This window comes from Cydia amplana, chromosome 1 (genome assembly GCF_948474715.1).
Source record: "Cydia amplana chromosome 1, ilCydAmpl1.1, whole genome shotgun sequence".
Lineage (NCBI taxonomy): Eukaryota > Metazoa > Arthropoda > Insecta > Lepidoptera > Tortricidae > Cydia > Cydia amplana.
The window spans coordinates 12,820,468-12,843,880 of record NC_086069.1 but is presented as its reverse complement, the minus strand read 5'-3'; the positions used below and the strand labels follow the sequence as shown (position 1 = coordinate 12,843,880).

General features: G+C 36.7%; 1 protein-coding gene across 1 annotated transcript in view; it reads right to left on the bottom strand.

The window, feature by feature from the left end:
- Positions 1 to 16,526: 16,526 nt before the first annotated feature.
- The window catches only part of LOC134648409 (homeobox protein slou), an 84,015-nt gene continuing 77,128 nt past the window's right edge, over positions 16,527 to 23,413 (bottom strand). Inside the window, exon 4 of the mRNA XM_063502932.1 lies at positions 16,527 to 17,159. Within this exon, the coding sequence (XP_063359002.1) occupies positions 16,731 to 17,159 (429 nt within the window). The 3' untranslated portion in view covers positions 16,527 to 16,730. The remainder of the gene's footprint in view (positions 17,160 to 23,413) is intronic.

Sequence of the window (23,413 nt, the reverse complement as noted above, 5' to 3'; positions counted from 1 at the left end):
TATATAGATAGCTGTTCGTATCAAAATAGAATGGCATATAACGAACTTTCGCGTTTTAAATACATATTAAAAATGAATTTTATGGGGTTTATCGTGAATTTATTTTATCACGCGCGGATGTAGTAAGTGTTGCGTGTCGTTTGCATGGTTTGAATTTGTGATGAACTTTATCTTAGAATATTCGTCAGATTATAAATAAATCTCTGCTTTAACATTTTGCTGGGACATCATCGTTATCCGCCACCACGACTATGCGTTGAAACGTGAGAAACAAAGGTACATAAAGTAACAAAATAAATTCGCGACAGACCCGATAAAATTATGTTTTACTAATTATTCCTGTTTACAAAAATACTTAAAGTACTTTTTATAATTTTCCTATTCGCCAGAACATCCGAATTCTTCGACAGAGATGTGCCTAATTAACGATTATATACGAACCTGTATCAAACGAAGTATATGTTTGATAATAAGGCAGCAGTCGTTCCCGGCGGCGTATTATTGTGGTACCTGACCCGCCATTAGCCGAGCCTAGTGGAGATTTACCGCCATCGCCACAGGGGCAACAGTCGACGTGCCGTACATTGCTTGCTTACGATTACCGACAGATGTGCAAGTTGCGGAAAGTACCCAAAAAGTTGGAAATGTTCTCGGAAATTTCAGGAAAATTTTACAAGAAATACGAGGGGTGTTCAAAATATTCTCGGTATGAGAATGAAAACAAACAAGTACGAAAAGTTTGATATTTTTATTTTTCAATATACTCCCCCCCTATGTTCATACACTTAAAAGATCGATCAATTATTTTTTTTAATCCTGCATAAAAATATTTTTTATCTTTGGTGTAAAAATGCTCCTCCACTGCCGCCTTCAATGCTTCATCATCGGAAAATTTATTTCCACGCAGATCCTTTTTAAGATTGGGGAACAAAAAGAAGTCGCTGGGGGCTAAGTCCGGACTATACGGTGGGTGAGTAACAGTTTCAAACCCACATTCAACAATAGCTGCCTTGGCAATATGAGCAGTATGGACGGGAGCGTTGTCATGCAGAAGCATAACACCTTTGGTTAACTTTCCTCGCCTCTTTTCTTTGATTGCATCCTTTAATTGACGTAGAATGTTAGCGTAGTACTGTCCTGTGATATTTATACCTTTTTCTTTATAATCGATCAGTAATACTCCTTCACAATCCCAAAATATCGTGGCCATGACCTTGCCAGCTGAAGGGATGACCTTGAACTTCTTGGGATGAGCTGAACCCTTAATGTGCCACTGTATGGACTCTTGTTTACTCTCTGGGTCATAATGATGAACCCAGGTTTAATCTCCAGTAACTATTATTTGCAGCACCTCATCAGGATTTTCACCGCACAGGTCAATAAAATCGGAACAACAAGCTACACGCATGTCTTTTTGAAGCCGAGTCAGCATTCGCGGGACCCATCTTGCACTTACTTTTGACATATTAAGATGGTCATGGATAATATCATGTACGGTACCAATAGAGAGACTGGTTACTTGTGCTATAGATTTTACCTTCACTCGACCATCTTCCAATATAAGTTTTTCCACTTTATCAATATTTTCTTGTGAAGTAGCTACTACAGGCCGGCCAGGTCTAGGGTCGTCTTCAACACTCTCCCTTCCACGTTTAAACTCGCTTGACCACTTTTGAATGGTAGATAAAGAAGGAGCAGACTCGCGGTAAACACAATCCATTTCTTCTTTTATGGTTTTTTGATTTTTACCCTATTTTGTCAAGAATTTTATCACGCATCGATGTTCTAATTTAGTTAACATTGTCAATTCCCACATGATGTTCATGTTTGTTCAGCAATTGCAGAAAAACAAAAGAACATCTCGGTTCGAATTATACTTTTTTTTAATGGCAATGAATAAACCTTAGCGGCCAGTAACGAAAGAAATTTTAGAAGAGGTTGTAAGATATCAATACCGAGAATATTTTGAACGCCCCTCGTACTTAAAGGAAACTTCTTTGGTACTTCAATGAAAAAAATCTATCTTCATACAAAATTATGAGAAGTTTCCATGTGGAAATTTTAACAATTTTGGAAACATTCCGATGGGACATTCATAAAACAAAAGAGTGGATCTTATTGATTTTTTGTCGAATGTTCGTTAGCTTATTGGGTGGACGACATTAAGAACATGCTATGCAGTGGTATGCTTACAGTAATTTATTCGATATTGCATGTATTGACATGCCATGGTTAGGTCAATTGATTCTTTTTTTTATAATTTGTTAAAGTTTTCATATTGTTACGATACGACTGGCAGTGCATCTCACATGGACCACCAAGTACGAGCGAGATGTCTAATGATAAGATTGACGGTGCGCGAGCTTCCAGAATATCGAGATAATCACATTAGTAGCTATCAAAACCGGTTTTAAAATCTTCCGATTTTAGAGCTGACTAGTAAAATGAAACCCCGTAATGTATACGACGCTACCCCTTCCACCGACCACTAATCGGTAAGGGTCGCTTGATGAAGGTATGGGAGCGTGATTTCTGTCCCTTGTGTTTATTCCCCAAATTAGCCCTTCAAGTTTTCTTACACTTGTTATCGTTAGGGCGGATTTACTTTTTGTCACAAGTAGTTAATTAAGCAAGGCTTGCAAATAACTAAGTATAGGTACTATTCTAGTATATGTTCCTAGTTTATAGTATAAATATATATATAGACAAATGTATGAACTCGTACTACTCCTAGAAAATCCTGGCTAGAATTTTGAAACCAAATTTAAAACACGTTGCAGAGTTTCTAACATATGTAGTAATGATTAAGTTAAATAGGTACTTGTTTTACAGGATTTGTGACTTGAGTTTCATTATTGGTGCCACATCCATTATAGGGGCGTTTACCATAAGTGTAATAACTTATCAATCGGACAGCCATTATTTTTACTCCTTTTAAATTTTGTATGTGTATTATGTATAGAAAAATTAGCCACCTATCAGTCCGACAGGGTCCTGATAATCATGCATTTATCATTAATCGGTATTTTTCTATATTTTTCAAGATTAAGCATGGATCTATTTTTTATTTTATTTGATCACGATTTGAATAAAGGTGGAGTTTTCCTCAATTTGAAGACGCGATATAACATTTAAATTGGTATCTTTTCGAGAGCGTCATATTCCTTCCTAATGTCTTCGCATAAACTGGATAAATGAGGTACTGATGGCAAAACAATGTCTTCCACTTGGTTTAGACATTATTATTTCGAAAAAAGAATACCTCTGCATTTCAGAGTAATCTAATTAAGTCTAAAAACCATTATAAAAAAATCTCTATAAAAAATCACATGGAACTTGTAAAAACTGATAAAATAGATAATGCTTGTTCGATCGCAGAATTTAAATAAAAAAAATTGGTCGCAAAATATTTTCATATAACGTTGTCCAAGCATTATACTTGCTCAGAAAGTCATTAATAGATTTTATTTCATTAAGTCATGCGAATTTAGCAAATTATTGCTAAATCAAGTTCTTAATTAACATTTACTTTATCTATTTAATTCTATGTATTAAATTGTTATAAAATGTACCTTTGCACTATTTTATAGCTGTTTGGTATATATATTGGTATTTTTAGATGAACGTTTATAAAATTGTGATTATAGTTGAAATGTAATTAAGTTTCGTTAATAATAATGGCAGATCAATAGGTATTTGTTTTTTTTTTCGTAATTAAGATTAATTTTGGCTTAAAAAATGTATTTTGTCCTCGCAAGTTGAGTGATATAATTAATTCTCCATTAAAATTATGTGTGACCCTCGTTAACATTTTGCACCATGCACTCATATATGCCAGGGTATGTACTAATCTTACTCTCCTTCTATTTAGATTTAAAACAAAAACATGACACCATCTGAGACAAACTTCATATTTCCTTTGGTACTTAGGTAGGTACCTACTTCCTATTTTTTGCTAACCATCCTAAAACTTCCTCAAACCAATTTTTTAAAAATTTAACAGCATGTCATTTGCGAAGATTCTCGGTCCGGGGTGGCGCGGGGTCGGGGCGGGAAAGTAATCAACAATTTAAAATTGAAGCTAATCCGGGACGGCGGTAATCGCAGCGATCGCTCCGCGAGAACGAAGGTGTCCAGCTGTCTCTGCTCAAACTTCTATTTTGAATAGGACATAATTCATGGATACCTATGCTACTTAAATGTCAATACATTACTGTACAATTACAGTCACCATCAGATATACCGGAGCGGTCGAGGTGCTCAAAAAAATCTAAACAGGCACACTATTAACGTCTTGACAATAGAAACATGTTCAGATATTAGTGAGCACCTTGGCCGCTCTGATATATCTGATGGCGACTGTATGTATGTAGCCAAGTTTTTGGAATTTCTATATTTATAGGTATTGGCTTTGTTCGAGTTGGTTGGTCCTAACAGTAACAGCATGTCCCTTTCTATGGAATTTTCACTTTCCATTACGACAAAAATACTTAACCCTTTATAGAGCACAATAAGATGTTATGTTATAAGGAATGTATTTATACTATGTACTTTTTTAGTAGAGTCTATTATTAGTTACGGTCTTGACTGCTATGGCCTCACGTTTAAAACTAACATAGATAAATTAGAATTGTTACCGTTTCCCGTACCGTGAATCCGTTTTCTAAAACTACTAGTTAATAAAAAGATAATATACAGTTGCAAAACTGACTACAGACAATTATTTAAATTATGTAAAATTTTACCAGTGGGATTAAAACTTAAATGACTGTTTATAGCTAACATAGCTATAAACAGTCATGGCAGCTAGGAACACAGGGATCTAGTCAAACATAGTCATAACACCAGAGCACTAACGGCGGGCAAATATGAAGTACCTATAGGGTGTAAAATTATTAGGGCGATAGGACACAGAAACGGTTACCCTATTTACTGAATACTTTGCCCGCGGACATAGTAAAAGAGTCCAAAAAAAAGTAGATTAAAAAACAGTCTTACAAGGTATCTCTTGAATACTCTATAGGGGAATGTGTTGCCCTATAGAGTATTCATGACATACCTACTTAAGTAAGTACCTATTATACTCCCAATGTAAGCATATTACTTATAATATAAATTTAATTAAGCATAGAATAGGGACTAGTGACTCCACAGTCAAACAAATGTAGTTTTGTGGAGCTTTGTCCTTAACAAAAAGTTGTAACTTTTGTGTAATAAATAACTATGTATACCTAATACTAGCAAAAAGCAGAGCTTTGTAAGGGCTCGCGGAGTTACCTAAACGTACCGGACCGCGAATTTGATCCAATCCAAGGCTTGTTTCATGTTCGATCGAGTGGGTACCTACGTAATAAGTCCGTTAAGGACGCAGCTATAAGTGAGAACAAGAAAGAAATATACTAACCGGGCCCCGGTTGCTGTCCGGTACGCCTGTCTGTTACAGCTTTTACTTTGTCCATTAAAAATGTGTCCAGACGACAAAATCATCCACACGTAATTATACAATTTCATAAGCGCTTATTACATCCTACACGGTCGCCCAGTACTTACTTTTTGTAAAGAAGCCAACTGGCTTTCCTACATAATGTTGGGTCAGCCAGCCAATGTCCTTGAATTTATTTTTGCGTCCACACCACAAAATTGACCGAAAAACTATCCCGTCTGGACACCTACTGGCGGTAATCACGCTGCTCCGCACATAAACACAGTTCCACTAGGTACAGCCAGGGTTCAGCATCAGCTCTATCTTGGGTACTGCTCTTCTATTAAGTGTTCATTAAGACGTGTCAGATGACCAAAACAGCGTGTGCCTATGTTGCACCAAACCTGAATTCCACTAGGTACAGCCAGGGTTCAGCATCAGCTCTATCTTGGGTACTGCTATCCCAAGTACTCATCATGACGAGTCGGATGTCCAAAACAGCGTGTGTCTATGTTGCATCAAACCTGAGTTCCACTAGGTGTACCTAGTGGCTGTAGCCAAGGTTCAGCATTAGCTCTATCTTCTGTACTACTTTCTTAAGAGTACTCATCAACAAGTTGCATGACCAAAACAGCGTGTGCCTATGTTGTATAAAACCCGAGCTCCACTAGGTACTGTCAGGATTCAGCATCAGCTATCTTGGGTACTGGTATACCCAGTGATCACATGACGAGTCGGATATCCAAAACAGCGTGTGTCTATATATGTTGCACCAAACCCGAGCTCCACTAGGTACTGTCAGGTTTCAGCATCAGCTCTATCTTGGGTACTACTCTCCTAAGTGCTCATCAAGATGAGTCGGATGACTAAAATATAATGTGCCTTTGTTGCACCAAACCTGAGTTCCATTAGGAACTGCCATGGTTCTGGGTCATTTTGTTGAACTGCACGCCGACGTTGCAATTGGCGTGCAGTCGGCGTGCAGTTTCCATACAAGTTGCAGTCGTGTATCGGCCCTAAGTCACTGAACTATAACTATGTTCAGTGACTTAGGGCCGATACGATACACGACTTAACTAACGACTTAACGACTAACTTTGTATTAATATGCTTATCTTTATTTATAATTTTAGCAGTTCCAAGCAATAGTAACACTAAAGGCGCCATTCATTAATTACGTAAGACAATTTTTGCCAGTTTTTACCCCCTCCCTCCCCTATGTAAGAAATAATAAGAATAGGATGACCATCTCCCCCTCTCACCCCTGACCAAAAAATGAGTAGGTACACGTTTGGTTTGATTTAGTGTTTATTTTACAAAAATATATTTTTATGAATGTTTATTTGTACCTGTACAAAGGTACTTGAGCTCATTTACGCTAACTCTGCACCGTGTTTGATAGCATAGTGTGGAAGTATTATTATTATTTGAAAACGTTATAACTTCATAGAAATTAAAAAAAATCGCATCTTTGTGATCTTACGTAAGAACTATAAAAACCCCCTCCCACCCCCTTATAAGAAAAAATAAGATATTGTTCGATCCCCCTCCACCCCAAAATCGTCTTACGTAATAAATGAATGGCGCCAAAACTGTTTCTCGAACTGAAAATACCCGATTTAAGTTTGCTAATACAACATGACTGATCAGTTCATCAGTGTCACAAAACATACGAGTAAATTGACCTCTGCAGTGAATATACAGCAAGATTGATTGTTCTAGTAGGTATTCACAGAAACTTAATTGCTAAATTGGGAATCAAACCAAGCGAAGCGATTTTAACCCACTTTTGTATTTCATCGATGTTAATGGCGTAAGCGCCATCGACATTATTGAAATTGAAAACACCACATAGGTATCGTTGTCTGAGTACCCACAACACAAGCCTTCTTGAGCTTACTGTGGGGCTTAGTCAATTTGTATGAGAATGTTTAATATTTATTTATTTACTACTAACGCCATCTGTTAGAGAAATAAATAATTAACATTAGCACCAATGTTAATTCATTATTTTGCCAACAGATGGCGCTAGTTGTAATACAAAGTGTTATTACTTTATTTTATTTTTTTAGGCTTATAAAATGATATTTTTATGTTTGATAACACATCTAGACATGAATTTAAATTACTATGTTAAATCTCAAACCTAACAGTGCAGTAGTTTTTCCGTAAAGTGTACCACAAGAATGCATAGTTTGTCGAATAGTGATAGGGCTCGCGAACTCGCTTCGCTCGCCCTAACTAATAAATAAATAAATTACCTTTTCTCAAAAATGGACGGCAAAGTCGACGTTGCCGGTTAAAAAATAGATCGCGAAGTGCGTAGTTTATGGTCAGTCAAAAAATTTAAAAGAAATAAAAAATACACTTTCTACTACGACAAACGGTTCAACTTGAAACCCAGAAAAGTAAGGAGGACCGAAGACGATATGATTTTCATTCGTACGATATTTAATAACTTTTACAATTCAAATGGTGGTGGTGGTTGAAAGTTTTCTAAAATCAAAAATAATAAGTAAAAATAATAATAATAATAAGTAGGTGCTTAATGAAAATTGTTTACAGCGTGGTTAGAGTATCCAGTCAATTAATCATTAAATTTTATGATGAAAGTTACAGATGTTTTGCACGTAATGAAGACAGTTCAAGGTTGATGAAGATGTACGAGTATCTGAGGGTTTTTATTTGAATGTTTAATTTCATTCTTAGAATTTAGGTTTCAATGAACATCAAAAGTAAATTGATAATGGGTCAAGGTGTTTGAAGTCAATTTTAATGATAATTGACCACAGATACCTACTTATGTTATGTGTATCAGTCAGAGAGTATTCCACATCTTATTCAGTGTGTTTTATAGATCATAGTTATGCACATGTGTACATTTCTATTACCGCTATAACAACAAGAAATTTATTCCAAATATAATTTGCACATGAGGAACCCTAAATGACTGTTGCCTATGTCTTCTACCTATAATAAAAAGCATAAAATAATAATAATTTATTTTTAACTATATTGCACTTTGATCAGAAACTTCATATAAAAAGCCTTGTAACTCCCTCTTTCGAACGCAAGTTGAACTGATTAGTCTACTTGAGTAGTGAATGTATGTGGTAGAAAACTACCGTTACAGCTAGTGCAGCCAGTGAGCAATAGATGGCGTTATACGCAAGGTTGTTACTCTGTAAGGGTAGTTTGGGTAGTCGTCAGCGTGGTGAATATGATGATAAATGGTATAAGGGAGTTTCGCTAGATGTCACCACATAATATACAGTTTTAGGGTTTTAGTGAACTTGTTTCACAGTATCACAATATCTCTGTCATCTAAATAGTACAGTCAGTATCAATAGTAGCGGATCAAACAACGCACCAAAAGTATAATAAAAAAAGTACAATTCTATACATAGTTTGTGTTTAACAGTATCTGTTACATTCAAATTGTTCTACATAGAGAGACATACGTACTATAATATATAATATCTTTTTGGTAGAATGGTTTAGATACTTTTGACGCGTAGTGTCCTACAGCCAATGGACTACCTATAGTGGAAATTTTCTAAGATTATGATTGATAGATTTTATTCTGATATCGCGCAGACCGCCCGCACAAGTATGTGTGAGCGAGACGCCCTCGCGAATGGCAGCTAACTGATATGATTTCAATATCATTCTAATATGGGTTCGAATTGGCCTGCAAGTCCTGCATCGTGTTGTTTGTTTTACCTTCATGGAGCTGTCGCACCTAGTGGTTCGGGAACCGGGACCGACGTTATTTAGCAAAGGTTTTCTTTCGTCTGGCCTGGGGAATGGTTTTCACAAGACTTGTTGTCTTTCAGGATTAGGAAAAGCAAGGTGAAATTATTTTATTTAGAAACGAAGTGAAATTATCGAAAACTATTTATTTCTTCACGACTTCACTATTAGCTAGAGCTACCGCATAGAGGACATTCGCTTCCAAAGGGCCTAAAACCACATCTTTGTTTTCATTCTCCTAATACATAAATAATCAATTTACACTGTTTTGGTCTTACATCGTAATTATAAAAGGACCAGAAGCGAGCGGTCGACAAAGCAAACGAAATTCAATCTTTGTAATCTATTACATACATAATATGCCTCTTTTAAGGTATGCTACCTTAAGTGGCTTAGAGGATATAACCAAACGGAGTAGCCATTAACAGGCGTTCCCCTCTGTCGAAAATAGGAGGCCAATGGTCATCCACAATGTATGGACTGACGTTTATCTGACATGGCTATTTTTACGTTACGTTGACATTTGATGTGCCCCTCCCCCGAAAAAATCGGCAGATTGTTTTGTACAGAAAATTACAGACAAGGCGTCTCCGTTTGGTTATATCCTCCAAGTTAAGTGGTCTTAAAGAAAAATGCGTATTTCTATTTCTTAAGACAGTTTATATGGCAGTTTCCACATTGTTTTTAAAGTAAACCCTTACTTATTGTTTAACATGAGTAATTAAAATTGAGATATGTACACTTTCTATATTAATATGTATTTAGAGGTAATAATTAAATGTTTCTTGCAATAAGGCAAAACAATAACATTAGGCTGTACTTGTACAAAGAAAATGAAACCTTACACTACGTTTATAAAGTCGATTATTGCACAAAACTGATACATACATAAATTGGCTCCAAATTTTCATTGATAATTTAATTTCCACAATACCTAACGACCTTTAACCCTTTACCAGGCTAAGGGAGATAGATCAAACTTATGCTATATTTTCAATGAGTAGACTCACATTCAATTGTCATATTTTTAAACTGTCAGCCTTGGTTAAAAGGTTAACTTATTTCATCTTCAAGCTACGTTTGTCAGTAATGTCATTGATTGAATTAAAACAAGCAACAACGGTTGCACTCCGGAAGTGCCGATAGAAGTGAAAACTCACCTCACTATGTTACCGACGCCCGGTAACACGATACATACGTTTAGCAGAGGTATTCTATTTATTTATTATATATCATTATCATTCTCAAATAAGATCACACTTTTTCATTGACATGTTTATTTACACACTGCCACGACAACGTCAAATTATTTGAACATAGGTAAAGAGTCTTGAAAAGGAGTCCGCAACATAAATGTCAAATACCTAACATTGAGTTTTTCTTTATTGACTTAAATGCGGGCTTACGGTCACACGTGATCGCCTTACGCCCCTTACGGTCACGTGATCGCCTTACTCTGTCTCGAGTTTATAAATTTTTCCTCACCTCAAAAAGCGCCCAGCGCCGCTAAAAAAGTTTTCACTTCAAAAAATAAGCCCAATATTGAAAGTATTAGATATACCTACATACAGTATACTTAATGTAATGAATTAATGACTATAATGAGTTAAAGTACCAAAAGAACAAAAAATCTCAGAAAAATATACATCATAGATTCATTCGCATACATTTTAACCCACATACTTGAATGGAGCCGATAGAGTTAGACCAAAATAAGTTGGCAGCGATTTTGATAGAACAGACGGTGCAAGTGTTAAATAAACGTTATAATTTCGTAGAACTTTGACGTTTAAAATAACACATGCACCGTCTGGGCTATCAAAATCGCTGCCAACTTATCTTGGTCTGACTCTAGGTAAGTACCTACATGGGAGATATGTCTCACATAATATTTAATTTTCAAAAATCAGGATTTAACTCCATTTTTCTAAATCTCAATGCATTAAAATTGTATTCTTTGGTCTTAACTTACAACACGCAAATAAGGCCAATAACCTATAATATTGACTTGAATTCACTTAACCAGTAATTTCAGTACAAATTACAGGAAACTGATGGCAGATTGTCGCGTCTGGTGAATATTCGCAGGATTTTCTTGCATAATCGTAGTCAGTTACCACGATGCCTCGTTTTGTAATACATTTAGACTTGAAAATTGAGAAGTTTAAATTTGACTACGGTAAACAAAATAGGACTAAAATAGATATGTGGGATACATTTTGAGCGCGCGTTTTCGAGGCGGTGGTTTAATTAATATGCCTCTTTACTGTAATGTTGTTGTCAATCAAAATGAAAATTCAAAGCAGTTTATTGTTAATTTAAGTTGTAAACGCATAGAAACCGTAAACATATCTACATATTCAATAGTTTTGGAAATAAGTCAACAATTAATAATCAAATATTGATTAAAACGGTAAAGCTATAGTCAATTCCGCCCATGATTAGGCACCATATTCAAAACCTAAATAATCTTAAGTCCAGAACCTGATATTGTCAAAGCATAGTAATGTGATAAACGTTCATTGTCAGTCCCATCAGGTTCACGCGCTTGCCAAACCAACGGCCAACGGGTGCATTGCTAAACCTCGATAAAACTCCGCTCTTTACGTGTTGGGTACACTTGCTTGCTTAGGTACCTACTTATAACGAACCATTTTATTATTATTTATGTATTTGTATCTCTTTGCCGCATTTTGTATGTTATCATTATATCAACTTATGCCCTCAGTTTATGATGAACATAATACTCGTAGTTAATTATTAAAATAAATAATAACGGGTGTTTTTTTTAGAGGTTTGGTTTTTAAATTGGCATAACTGTTTCTAGTGATTGTCAATTTAACAGTTGGCGGGATATTTGTGGTCAGTACGTTTTGCCATTTTCACAATGAATAGACTTACTCCAGAACAACGATTGCAAATTGTGCAAATTTATTTTGAAAATCAAAATCACCATCAATTTATTGCGGGAAACATTCGATGAGCGCATAATTTCCCGTAATGGACCTGTGAACTGGCCTCCACGATCGTGTGATCTCACACCTATGGATTAAGTATTCTTTGGGGATATGTGAAATCACAGGTCTACGCAGATAACGTTGGACCACTTGGAAGCCAACATTCGCCGCGTTATTGCCAACATACGGCCCCAGTTGCTCGAAAAAGTGGTCGAAAATTGGACTTCCCGATTACGCTTCATTCGAGCCAGCCGGGGCGCCCATATGCCCGAAATCATTTTTAAGAACTAATGGCATAAGTACGAGGGGCGTTCAAAATATTCTCAGTATTGATATCTTACAACCTCTTCTAAAATTTCTTTCGTTACTGGCCGCTAAGGTTTATTCATTGACATTAAAAAAAAGTATAATTCGAAGCGAGATGTTCTTTTGTTTTTCTGCAATTGCTGAACAAACATGAACCTGGCCGGCCTGTAGTAGCTACTTCACAAGAAAATATTGATAAAGTGGAAAAACTTATATTGGAAGATGGTCGAGTGAAGGTAAAATCTATAGCACAAGTAACCAATCTCTCTATTGGTACCATACATGATATTATCCATGACCATCTTAATATGTCAAAAGTAAGTGCAAGATGGGTTCCGCGAATGCTGACTCGGCTTCAAAAAGGCATGCGTGTAGCTTGTTGTTCCGATTTTATTGACCTGTGCGGTGAAAATCCTGATGAGGTGCTGCAAAGAATAGTTACTGGAGATGAAACCTGGGTTCATCATTATGACCCAGAGAGTAAACAAGAGTCCATGCAGTGGCACATTAAGGGTTCAGCTCATCCCAAGAAGTTCAAGGTCATCCCTTCAGCTGGCAAGGTCATGGCCACGATATTTTGGGATTGTGAAGGAGTATTACAGATCGATTATAAAGAAAAAGGTGTAAATATCACAGGACAGTACTACGCTAACATTCTACGTCAATTAAAGGATGCAATCAAAGAAAAGAGGCGAGGAAAGTTAACCAAAGGTGTTATGCTTCTGCATGACAACGCCCCCGTCCATACTGCTCATATTGCCAAGGCAGCTATTGTTGAATGTGGGTTTGAAACTGTTACTCACCCACCGTATAGTCCGAACTTAGCCCCCAGCGACTTCTTTTTGTTCCCCAATCTTAAAAAGGATCTGCGTGGAAATAAATTTTCCGATGATGAAGCATTGAAGGCGGCAGTGGAGGAGCATTTTTACACCAAAGATAAAAAATATTTTTATGCAGGATTAATAAAAATAATTGATCGATCTTTTAAGTGTATGAACATAGGGGGGGAGTATATTGAAAAATAAAAATATCAAACTTTTCGTACTTGTTTGTTTTCATTCTCATACCGAGAATATTTTGAATACCCCTCGTATATCTTTTAAATAAAACCAATACCCATTATAATAAAATTTATTTTTACGTGTTTTATTTCATTTTGAATTTGTACACCTATAAAAAAACATCCTTTATATTTAGATAATCCCGGTTGCGAGTGCAGATAAGCCACTCCAAATAAAAAAAAAACAACGGGTTGCACTCCGGGAGTGCCGACAGAAGTGAAAACTCAATGACTAGTCCAAAATGTCTTGCAGCACTATGTATAATTGACCCATCCTCCTTTCTATTAAAAAAAACTTAAATTTTGAAACTTTCAGGTATTTTTGTAATTTTTCAATATTTTATTTTAATATCCACATTATTGTGATAAATTGCTCGTTTACTATCTATTTTACTTGATTTTGTTATAAAATTCAACATGTGTCATCATGCCTATTGTTTAAAATTCGAATAGGAATTGTAAAGTTACCTTGCAGACCTCGCATCTAGATATATTTGGTCATGATATTTTGAGTTTTATTCACCAGTACTAGAGTTCACTTTTATTAGCGATTTCATCAAGATGTAGCTTTATTGAATTATGTCATTGAGATTTTCTTTATTGATTTAAATGCCATCTAAATGAGTGGCCGTCTAAACCTTACGGTCACGTGATCGCCTTACGCTGTCTCGAGTTTATCATTTTTTCCCCACCTCAAAAAGTGCCCAGCGCCGCTAAAGAAGTTTTCACTTCAAAAAACAGTTTAAGCGAAAGAAAGAACTAAATGGTACGATTACGTAGCTATTGCGTTTGTGTTTTAAAATAGGCAAAGGCTTAAGTACATTATTGTTTGTTCTATAATATTCGGTTTAGTGGTTAATGTGAACATAATTATTTTGAATACGGCAAACATTCATACAGGTAAGTTAAGTAATAGTTTTCAGTACAGCACTGATCACAAAAAACGTAACACCAATATTAATGATTTTAATCCGAATTCGACAATTCTAAAAGTCGGTAATAAATGATATCATCGATATTTACTTTAAATTAATAATTATAATTGCATGAGCCCAACGGTTAATTTATTGAATCGTATGGCGTATTTACATAAACATTTTCAAACAATATGTAACTAAATCAAATAATTATATGTAGGTATATCTACATTTAGAGTTCCAAGCCACGAGATTGGGTCAGGTTAATTATTGTTATCTAATACAGTATGTAACTGAACGAAAAGCAATTACTCAGACCTTATCGTGTTTGTTTAGGTCATACTAAGCAACTTTTACTATGGGTCCAACCACGAAATCGCGAATTTCAACATCAGACCAGCAAAATGTATGAAACATCCAATTTTTTTTCCGCGTTTTCGGGGTTGGTCCCATAGTAAAAGTTATTCAGTATGACCTAAACATTAACGGGCATCTTTCCAAGAGGAGAGGCTTTTGCCTAGCAGTGGGACACTCAGATACCTAGGCTAGGAAAAAAAATATTTCTAACGTATCGTATGTGGTATCGTATTAATCTGTCAGCTCCCACGGCTCATATATGAGCCAGAACGCTTATGGTGACGTCATATCGTGGGATTCGACAGGTAAACAATACCTTTATCATTTTGCAAATATGTGTGCTTAAAGAAAAAATCTATGTTCATAATCTGGTTTTGATTAGTTTACCTGCGTTAATCTGATTGCTTCTACAGTTTTTAGAATCTAAAGAACTGTAGTACTGAAGCCTAATTTGGGTTGCGATGTAGATCGCCTAAAACGTAGTTTTCGTGTATAAGTATTACATAATTATACTACCCTTTACTGCATCTCATATAAAAGTTATTGTTTCGATTTGAACTTTAATAGCTGTCAATAGAGTTGAATATTATAACTGGCATGCATAGATTAGTATGCACTTAAGGGTTCAAATTGGGGCTATTTCTATAACAAACCTACATAATTTTTGGGTTCAGAAAAGAAAAATGTAACCATGAAATCTGAACACAGTTTGAATTCGGTCACAAGATCACGACAGTAAATTATCTGACGACTGGATAATTGATAAAAAAAGCGGCCAAGTGCGAGTCGGACTCGCCCATGAAGGGTTTCGTATTTAGGCGATTTATGACGTATAAAAAAAAACTACTTACTAGATCTCGTTCAAACCAATTTTCGGTGGAAGTTTACATGGTAATGTACATCATATATTTTTTTTAGTTTTATCATTCTCTTATTTTAGAAGTTACAGGGGGGGGGGGGGGACACACATTTTACCACTTTGGAAGTGTCTCTCGCGCAAACTATTCAGTTTAGAAAAAAATGATATTAGAAACCTCAATATCATTTTTGAAGACCTATCCATAGATACCCCACACGTATGGGTTTGATGAAAAAAAAATTTTTAAGTTTCAGTTCGAAGTATGGGGAACCCCAAAAATTTATTGTTTTTTTTTCTATTTTTGTGTGAAAATCTTAATGCGGTTCACAGAATACATCTACTTACCAAGTTTCAACAGTATAGTTCTTATAGTTTCGGAGAAAAGTGGCTGTGACATACGGACGGACAGACAGACGGACAGACGGACAGACAGACAGACATGACGAATCTATAAGGGTTCCGTTTTTTGCCATTTGGCTACGGAACCCTAAAAATTGGTTAATATATGGGGCATTATCTATGAAAAGGGACCTTATTTTCGATGGCGCTTACGCCGCTCAGCGTCGCGCGGCATTGTATTTATATCGAAGCATCGTAAATAAAGGCGTAAGCGCCATCGACAATAAGGTCCCTTTTCATAGATAACGTCACATATGTATAGGTCTACAGATGTTGAGGTTGCGGAAAGTTTCATAAAGTATGAAAATGTTCTCAGAAATTTCCAGAATATTTCACAAGTAAGTAATAAAATAAAGTTTCATTTTCGTTACCATTGTTACCAATACCAGTTTCCGAATTATTTTCAAGTGGAAATTTCTCAATTTTTGTAACTTTCCGGCAGCGATACATCTGTATACCTATGATATGTTTAAATATAAGTTAAAAACTTCCTCCTTTCTTTTATAGCAATTAATATAATCTAAGGATTTGACCAAAGCAGCAACACCCACTATTAAGCTTAAGACTATTGTGAGCACTCCAACGAAAGTACACGGTCTATAAAAGTTTTAAATGAGATGCCATAGCGATTATTTTGACAGTATATTTTTCAATGATTAGCACCTCAAAATTCGAAAATAATTCGACTGTATTTAAAATTTCACATTTCTACGTCTCTACTATCAAATTTCATTTCTTTGACTTCTTCAGGGTTAAAACTCTTAACTGAGACCTTTCCTATCTCGGAAATATCCGTACTTGACAACTTATTGGTAATCTTAGTGATAGATATCCTACTTTCTATGTCATTAGCATCACAAATGCTTTCTAATATTACACCTTTTTCAACTTTCCTCGGTTTTGGCACAACACTTTGGGTGACTGGCTTAGTACCCCTTAATTTTTCCGTGAGTATCTTATTGAAGTTCTTTTTGGACATGTCTATAGCTAAAGGGTCTTCTTTTAGTTCTTTTGAGTCTTCTTTTTTATCTTCGGGCTTGTTCTGCTGTTTGAATTCTGCTACTTCCGCGTTCGTGATATTGTCTTTTTTCTTCCATTTTGTTCTTCTGTTCTGGAACCATATTTTTACCTGGAATTGAAAAAAGGAGTATATTAGATCAGACGAATGCCAATTTAAAGATACCTACTTATGTTTTTTTTACCCCGTAAAAAAACGAAAGTTGTTTTCCGACATTTAAGCATAGGAGCATAATATTTGAATAAGCTAGAAGTTGACATACTCGTCGCAACGATCACAAGCGTTCGAAAGCAATAATCGAAAATGTATCCACTGTTTAGAGAGTAGTGATACTAGTGATATCACGCATACATACGCGTTAACAAACAGTTAATTACGACGTGATCGATCCGCGCCCAGGGGACGCAGGCATGGACCAACACCGATTGAGCTATCGATATCGATGCTTCCTTGATAATTAACAAGAACAGCGAAGATGCTGATCAACTCATCGATATCGAAGTTGTGGAAACAAGGGAAATGGTTAATGGTTTCGATCAAGCTATCAATTACACACATTTTCTTGATAATTATTTAATTTAATTAATTAGTTTAGGTAAACACGTTTTTGTCAATATACCTAGGTAGTTATAATAACTTAAACTACATCAAAAAGCTAAAAATTTAAAGAATAACTTATATAAAAAGATTACCATATACATATGTATTTACCATGGCAATCAGTCAATTGTATAATTTGTTTTTAAATGTATGTAAGTTTACTTTTAGTGTAAATTATATTTAATTTGTAGGGTTAGTTTTAGTTTTTATTTAGGAAATAAAAAATATGACGTCACACAATACCTACAACTAGGCTATTGACGACAATCAAAACAGCAATCAATAAAGATAGCATAACAAATCGTCGGGTGACAAGTAAAAGTCACTAACTAACATCATTGAAATTATTGGACAATAAACCGTGTTACAAGTGTAATAAAGTGCATTGTTACTTTAATTTTTTGATAGTACTTTGTAACTTTTACTTGTCACCCGACGAAATGGAACCAAACGGCGTACGGTGCACCGATGAATCCATGAGATATTTTACTTTTTTAGAATGTTCATAGCTTCAGAATAAGAAATTAATACCAGTGGCTCTGTGAGCTGTAGACCTGGCGAGGCTAGCTTTAAATTAAGTGTATGATCCACCATTAAAAAAAAAACCATAATTGGAACCGACCAAAAAAATCTATTTAATCATCGAACCTGCTCACAAAATTTCATGAGAATCGGTTGAGTATTGCGACCTGTAGAGGAGAACTTCCGGAATACGAAAGCATTTTTGGCCAAGCTGAAACGTAGACGTTCACTAACGCTCGGTCAGTCAAAATCGTGCTCTAAGGCTGTTGTAAACATCCATCGATAGACACAGAAATATTAAGTGCATATATTAAGCTAGGTAGGTAGCGTATACAAAATTGTGCTGTAACATATCAACTCGCAATCAGATTAAGTAGCAATCCATCGCGAATCTTGCGTCTGCCTACTACATCAAGTCAGATTAGTCGCTAGTTGTTACTTTGACCGCTATCATCTCACAATCGTATACCTATATAAAAATATTCTGTGTTTAATTTAATAATGTAAGTTAATCATAATCATAACAGCAATTCACCGCGGATTAATAACGACGCAGGGCGCGGTCGATGAATACGCACGACGTCTCACGACGATACATATGTCTCGTCTAATTATTGTTCAGGGAAGTTCATATATTGTAGTGTTATCAATATCATAATATAAATTTAACAGAGGCTGAGTATAATGGGTTATTTATGACTTATATGTATACGTATCTGTTATAATAATATTTGTTTAAATAGGTCCTTACTTGAGTGGGGTGGAGTGGACTGCTCACGTCTCTGGAATCCTTTCTTATAATACTAGTAGAATATATTTATATTGGCAAAATATTTAATACACGGTGAGTTAACGAGATATTTTTAATAATTGCGTCGTAAGAAAAGTAACTACTTATGGTGCATAAGAAACAAAATATGTATTGGTATTACGTTGCATAAATATTGCAACACTCAGCGGAGCATTGTCGCTCGAGATTAGACGTGTGTTGGTCCTCCTGGGAACCATTTTGGATGCTTGCGTCAATTGACATAGAGCTTCAACAGACATATATGTTACACATTATAATAGAATTTAGAGCTGTCAATTGCTTTCAGGTTACTAGGTAAATTAATAACAATATTATGAATGACAATTTACTTTTTAAAAAGAGCTATATGTATATACCTATAGAGTATAGAGTCTGTTCGGAAAGAGAAGAGTCGTGGAATGTAGGTACTTATTGGGCCCCATACATTCCACGACTCTTCTCTTTCCGCACAGACTCTATCTAATCTTAAATTAAATTCTACTGAAAAAAGTGAAGACTGATTGAATGGAACAAAAAGATAAATTATGTTGGTATGTACAATCAGCAAAAAAAACTGTCAACCTTCTGTCTATCACTTTGCACAGCGATATTTTTGGCTTATTTTTCAAATTATACATGGCTCTGGATGCCTACAACTGCTTTTATTTTATCAAAAAACATCAGATTACTGTGCAATAGTGTGGGCAGACCCAGTACTGAACAAATAATAACATATCTTTTTGTTTCAGACGTTGCGGTCTTGCACGGCTACGTCGTGTCGCCCTGACGGCCGATGTCAACGTCTACAACGAACTGTATAATATTGTAATTTTAGTGAATCTTGTTATATTGTGTTTAAGTTTTTTGTGCTTTAATTACTACTGGGTACTGTTCCGGTAAGTGGATGCATGCCGCAACTCAATCAGGCGATGGCACGTCATATCTTAATTTTAATTGTGTACAATGCGATAACTCTTTTAAAACGCAGAGAGGCCTCAATATTCATATTTCCAAAAAACACCGTCTATGTATCAGCCAAAATGACGCCGCTCTAAATTTAGGCCCATCCTCTTTGTCCACCCCCCTTTCTGACCAACCAAATTCTATCCCTTTCCATTTATACCTCAGCGAACTTAAAAATAATGTGCCCGTTATTAAAAGAGTTCCGCGTGGCGCTAGGATCACGGTCGCTAACCACCTTTCAGGCCTACTTATAAAATGTGTGGAAAATAATCAAATTGATGATTGGCATAATCTTTTCCTTTTCTCATTCAGAACCCTTCATGCCAAAAAGGATAAGGCAATTTCTTTAACACAAAAAATCAAAAACAATTGCGTTTCGAATACAACTCCACACATTTCTCGACCTTCTGGATGTGCCTCATCCACTTTCAATAGAACTAAATTAATTGAAAGTAAAATTAGCGACGGCGATCTTAAAGGTGCCGCTCGTCTCCTTTTCACAAACGACGTGCTATCACCAGATACTCCCGATACCCTCTCGGCCTTACGATCTAAACATCCCCCGGCTCCTTCAGTACCACATTTGTTTGCCCCGCCTACTGCTGACCAGGCCTGCCTCCAAATCGAAGGCAAAGATGTTATTGACGCCATATTTTCTTTCAAAACCGGTTCGGCGGCCGGCCTGGATGGGATCTCGCCCCAACATTTGAAGGATCTAATTTCTCATTCCGTGGGCGACGCAAGTGAGCAGCTTGTCTGTGCCCTTACTAAATTAATAAATTTTATGTTTTCAGGCAAAATTAACACTGAAATCGTCCCGATTCTATACGGGGCAAACCTGATCGCCCTAACCAAAAAGGACGGAGGGGTGAGACCCATTGCGGTGGGGTCTACTTTACGACGTCTGGCTTCAAAAATTGCGGTTAGACACGTTAGATCAAAATTGCAGTCCCTTTTTGAACCAATACAGCTAGGTTTCGGCACGAAAGGTGGGTGCGAGGCAGCCGTCCATGCCCTAAGGACCTACCTTTCTTTCGATGACTGCGAAATTGTTGTCAAAATTGACGTTAAAAATGCTTTTAATTCGGTTAGTAGAGACACTTTGCTGACAGAAGTTAAGGACAAAATTCCGGAACTATACAATTACCTTTTCTTTTGCTATTCAGACTCATCTAAATTAATGTACAAGTCACATGAATTATCTTCTAAGGTTGGCTGTCAGCAGGGTGACCCTCTCGGGCCAGCAATTTTTAGCTTGGCAATAAATCCAATCATTAAAAATTTAAAATCAAAATTCAATGTCTGGTACTTAGATGACGGAACCCTAGGAGGCGACGTGAATACTGTGCTCTCTGATTTGTCTTTTATTAAGAGTAGTTTCGAAAATATTGGTTTAGAACTGAATTTCAGCAAATGCGAACTCTTTATTCAAAAATCTTCTTGTACTTTGACTGACTTACAAACCAAATTTGACGATCTGACTCCCAATATCAAATCAGTAGACAAGTATTCTCTTTGCCTCCTGGGTTCTCCTATATTCGAGGAATCATTTCCCCGTTTTATTTCTAACGCTATAACTAAATTCAAAAGTCACACGAATCGCTTACTCGAAATTAGCCCTCATTATGCTCTTGTGATTCTCAAATTCTGCCTTTTTGTCCCTAAATTTACATATGTGCTCCGCTGCTGTCCTTTTTGGAAACATCAAAATTTATTGTCGCCTATAGATGATTTGATCAAAATTAGTTTAGAGACGATTCTAAACATTCAGCTAAGTGAGCCTTCCTGGTCTCAAGCGTCCCTCCCTATTCGGTTTGGAGGTTTAGGAATTCGCAAAATTTCCAGTGTGGCTTCCCCAGCCTTTTTGGCGTCCACTCACAGCACGTCTGGTCTCACAGGAAATATCTTAAGGGCTTTGCCCACAAACTGTGAGATTGCGGGCTTTGAGGACGCCAAAAATGCTTTTAAAATTGCTTGCCCAGGCAAACAATTTCCAGACAACCCAAATTCACAAAGGAGCTGGGATAATGTTTACTGTGATTTAGCTTACAATACTCTGCTAAACAACTGTACAGGTCCAGATCGCGCGAGGCTTTTGGCGGTCGGAGCCCGGGAAGCCGGTTACTGGCTACATGCCCATCCTTCGCCCAATACTGGTACTTTCTTGGATCCGGCCTCCCTTAGACTGGCGACTGGTTTGCGACTTGGGGTTTCGGTGTGTACGCCACACATATGCTCTTGTGGCACGGACGTGGACCGACTGGGACACCATGGATTATCCGGTCAAAAAAGTGCAGGACGCTTTTCGAGACATGCGTCGCTTAATGACATAATCCGTCGGTCTCTTGCCACCATCAATGTGCCTGCTCTTCTTGAGCCGACTGGCATTTTCAGAGACGATGGCAAGAGGCCCGATGGGGTGTCCTTAGTTCCTTGGAGCTTGGGACGGATGTTAGTGTGGGATGCTACCTGCGTAGACACACTGGCACCGTCCCACCTCCAACGGACTAATGTAAAAGCGGGCGGGGCGGCGGAAAGCGCCGAAATTTTAAAACGTAACAAATATAAGAGCCTCGGTAGAGAGTACCATTTTGTACCATTTGGAGTTGAAACTCTAGGTCCATGGGGTCCCAGCGCGCATAAGTTGTTCGCAGAAATCGCGAAGCGTCTGGTTGACGTAACTGGTGACCGAAGAGCTGGCGGCTACCTCGCACAACGTATCAGCATTGCGATACAGCGAGGAAATGTCGCCAGCATCCTTGGTACAATGCCTCAAGGGCCTATTTTAGATTTAAGCTAGTTTTTAATTTCTTTTAGTAATACACTGTATATATCTTGTTTGTAAATAAATGATTATTCACAATCAGCAAATGTATGCAGAGATCCTAAAAAAACAGTGAAACTATATCCTACTCTAAACTCGCCGGCCCACACCGGAATTGACCGCAACGCAATCCACTTGCAAACATGCACATAATTATTATTGATTGCACATTAGCAGCGCGTGCGAGGGGAATGCAACATGCCAATCTGGCCGTGTCAGAGAAGGACCGCTGGGGCACAATGCTGTGTTACATGTCAAAGCCCTAATTGTACCTACTGGTTGATATCGCTTTAATAACGGTTGACTGATGAGTTTGGCTAATTAGTTTGGTTGTGTGTTCCGTGGGCTCTAATAGCCTTTATGGGATTGCATACTAACACATGACTTGTGCTTAGAGGTCAGCGTAATCGTAACTGTAAATCAGTAGGTACTTAAGTCCTTATGGCCATTATTCTTATGAATATAATGTAGATGTCGCAGTAAGATAGATAAAGCCGTTATATAGTTATAACCCTAGGGATATAATTATATGTCGTAACATAGTTATACGAAAGCGATTCATTACCAGAGATGCGATTTATTTGAAATACTTCTATTTAAAATGCAAATACAAAATGCAAAATACCTATTTTGTATTTTGCATTTAAATGCCTTTTAGTAAAAACC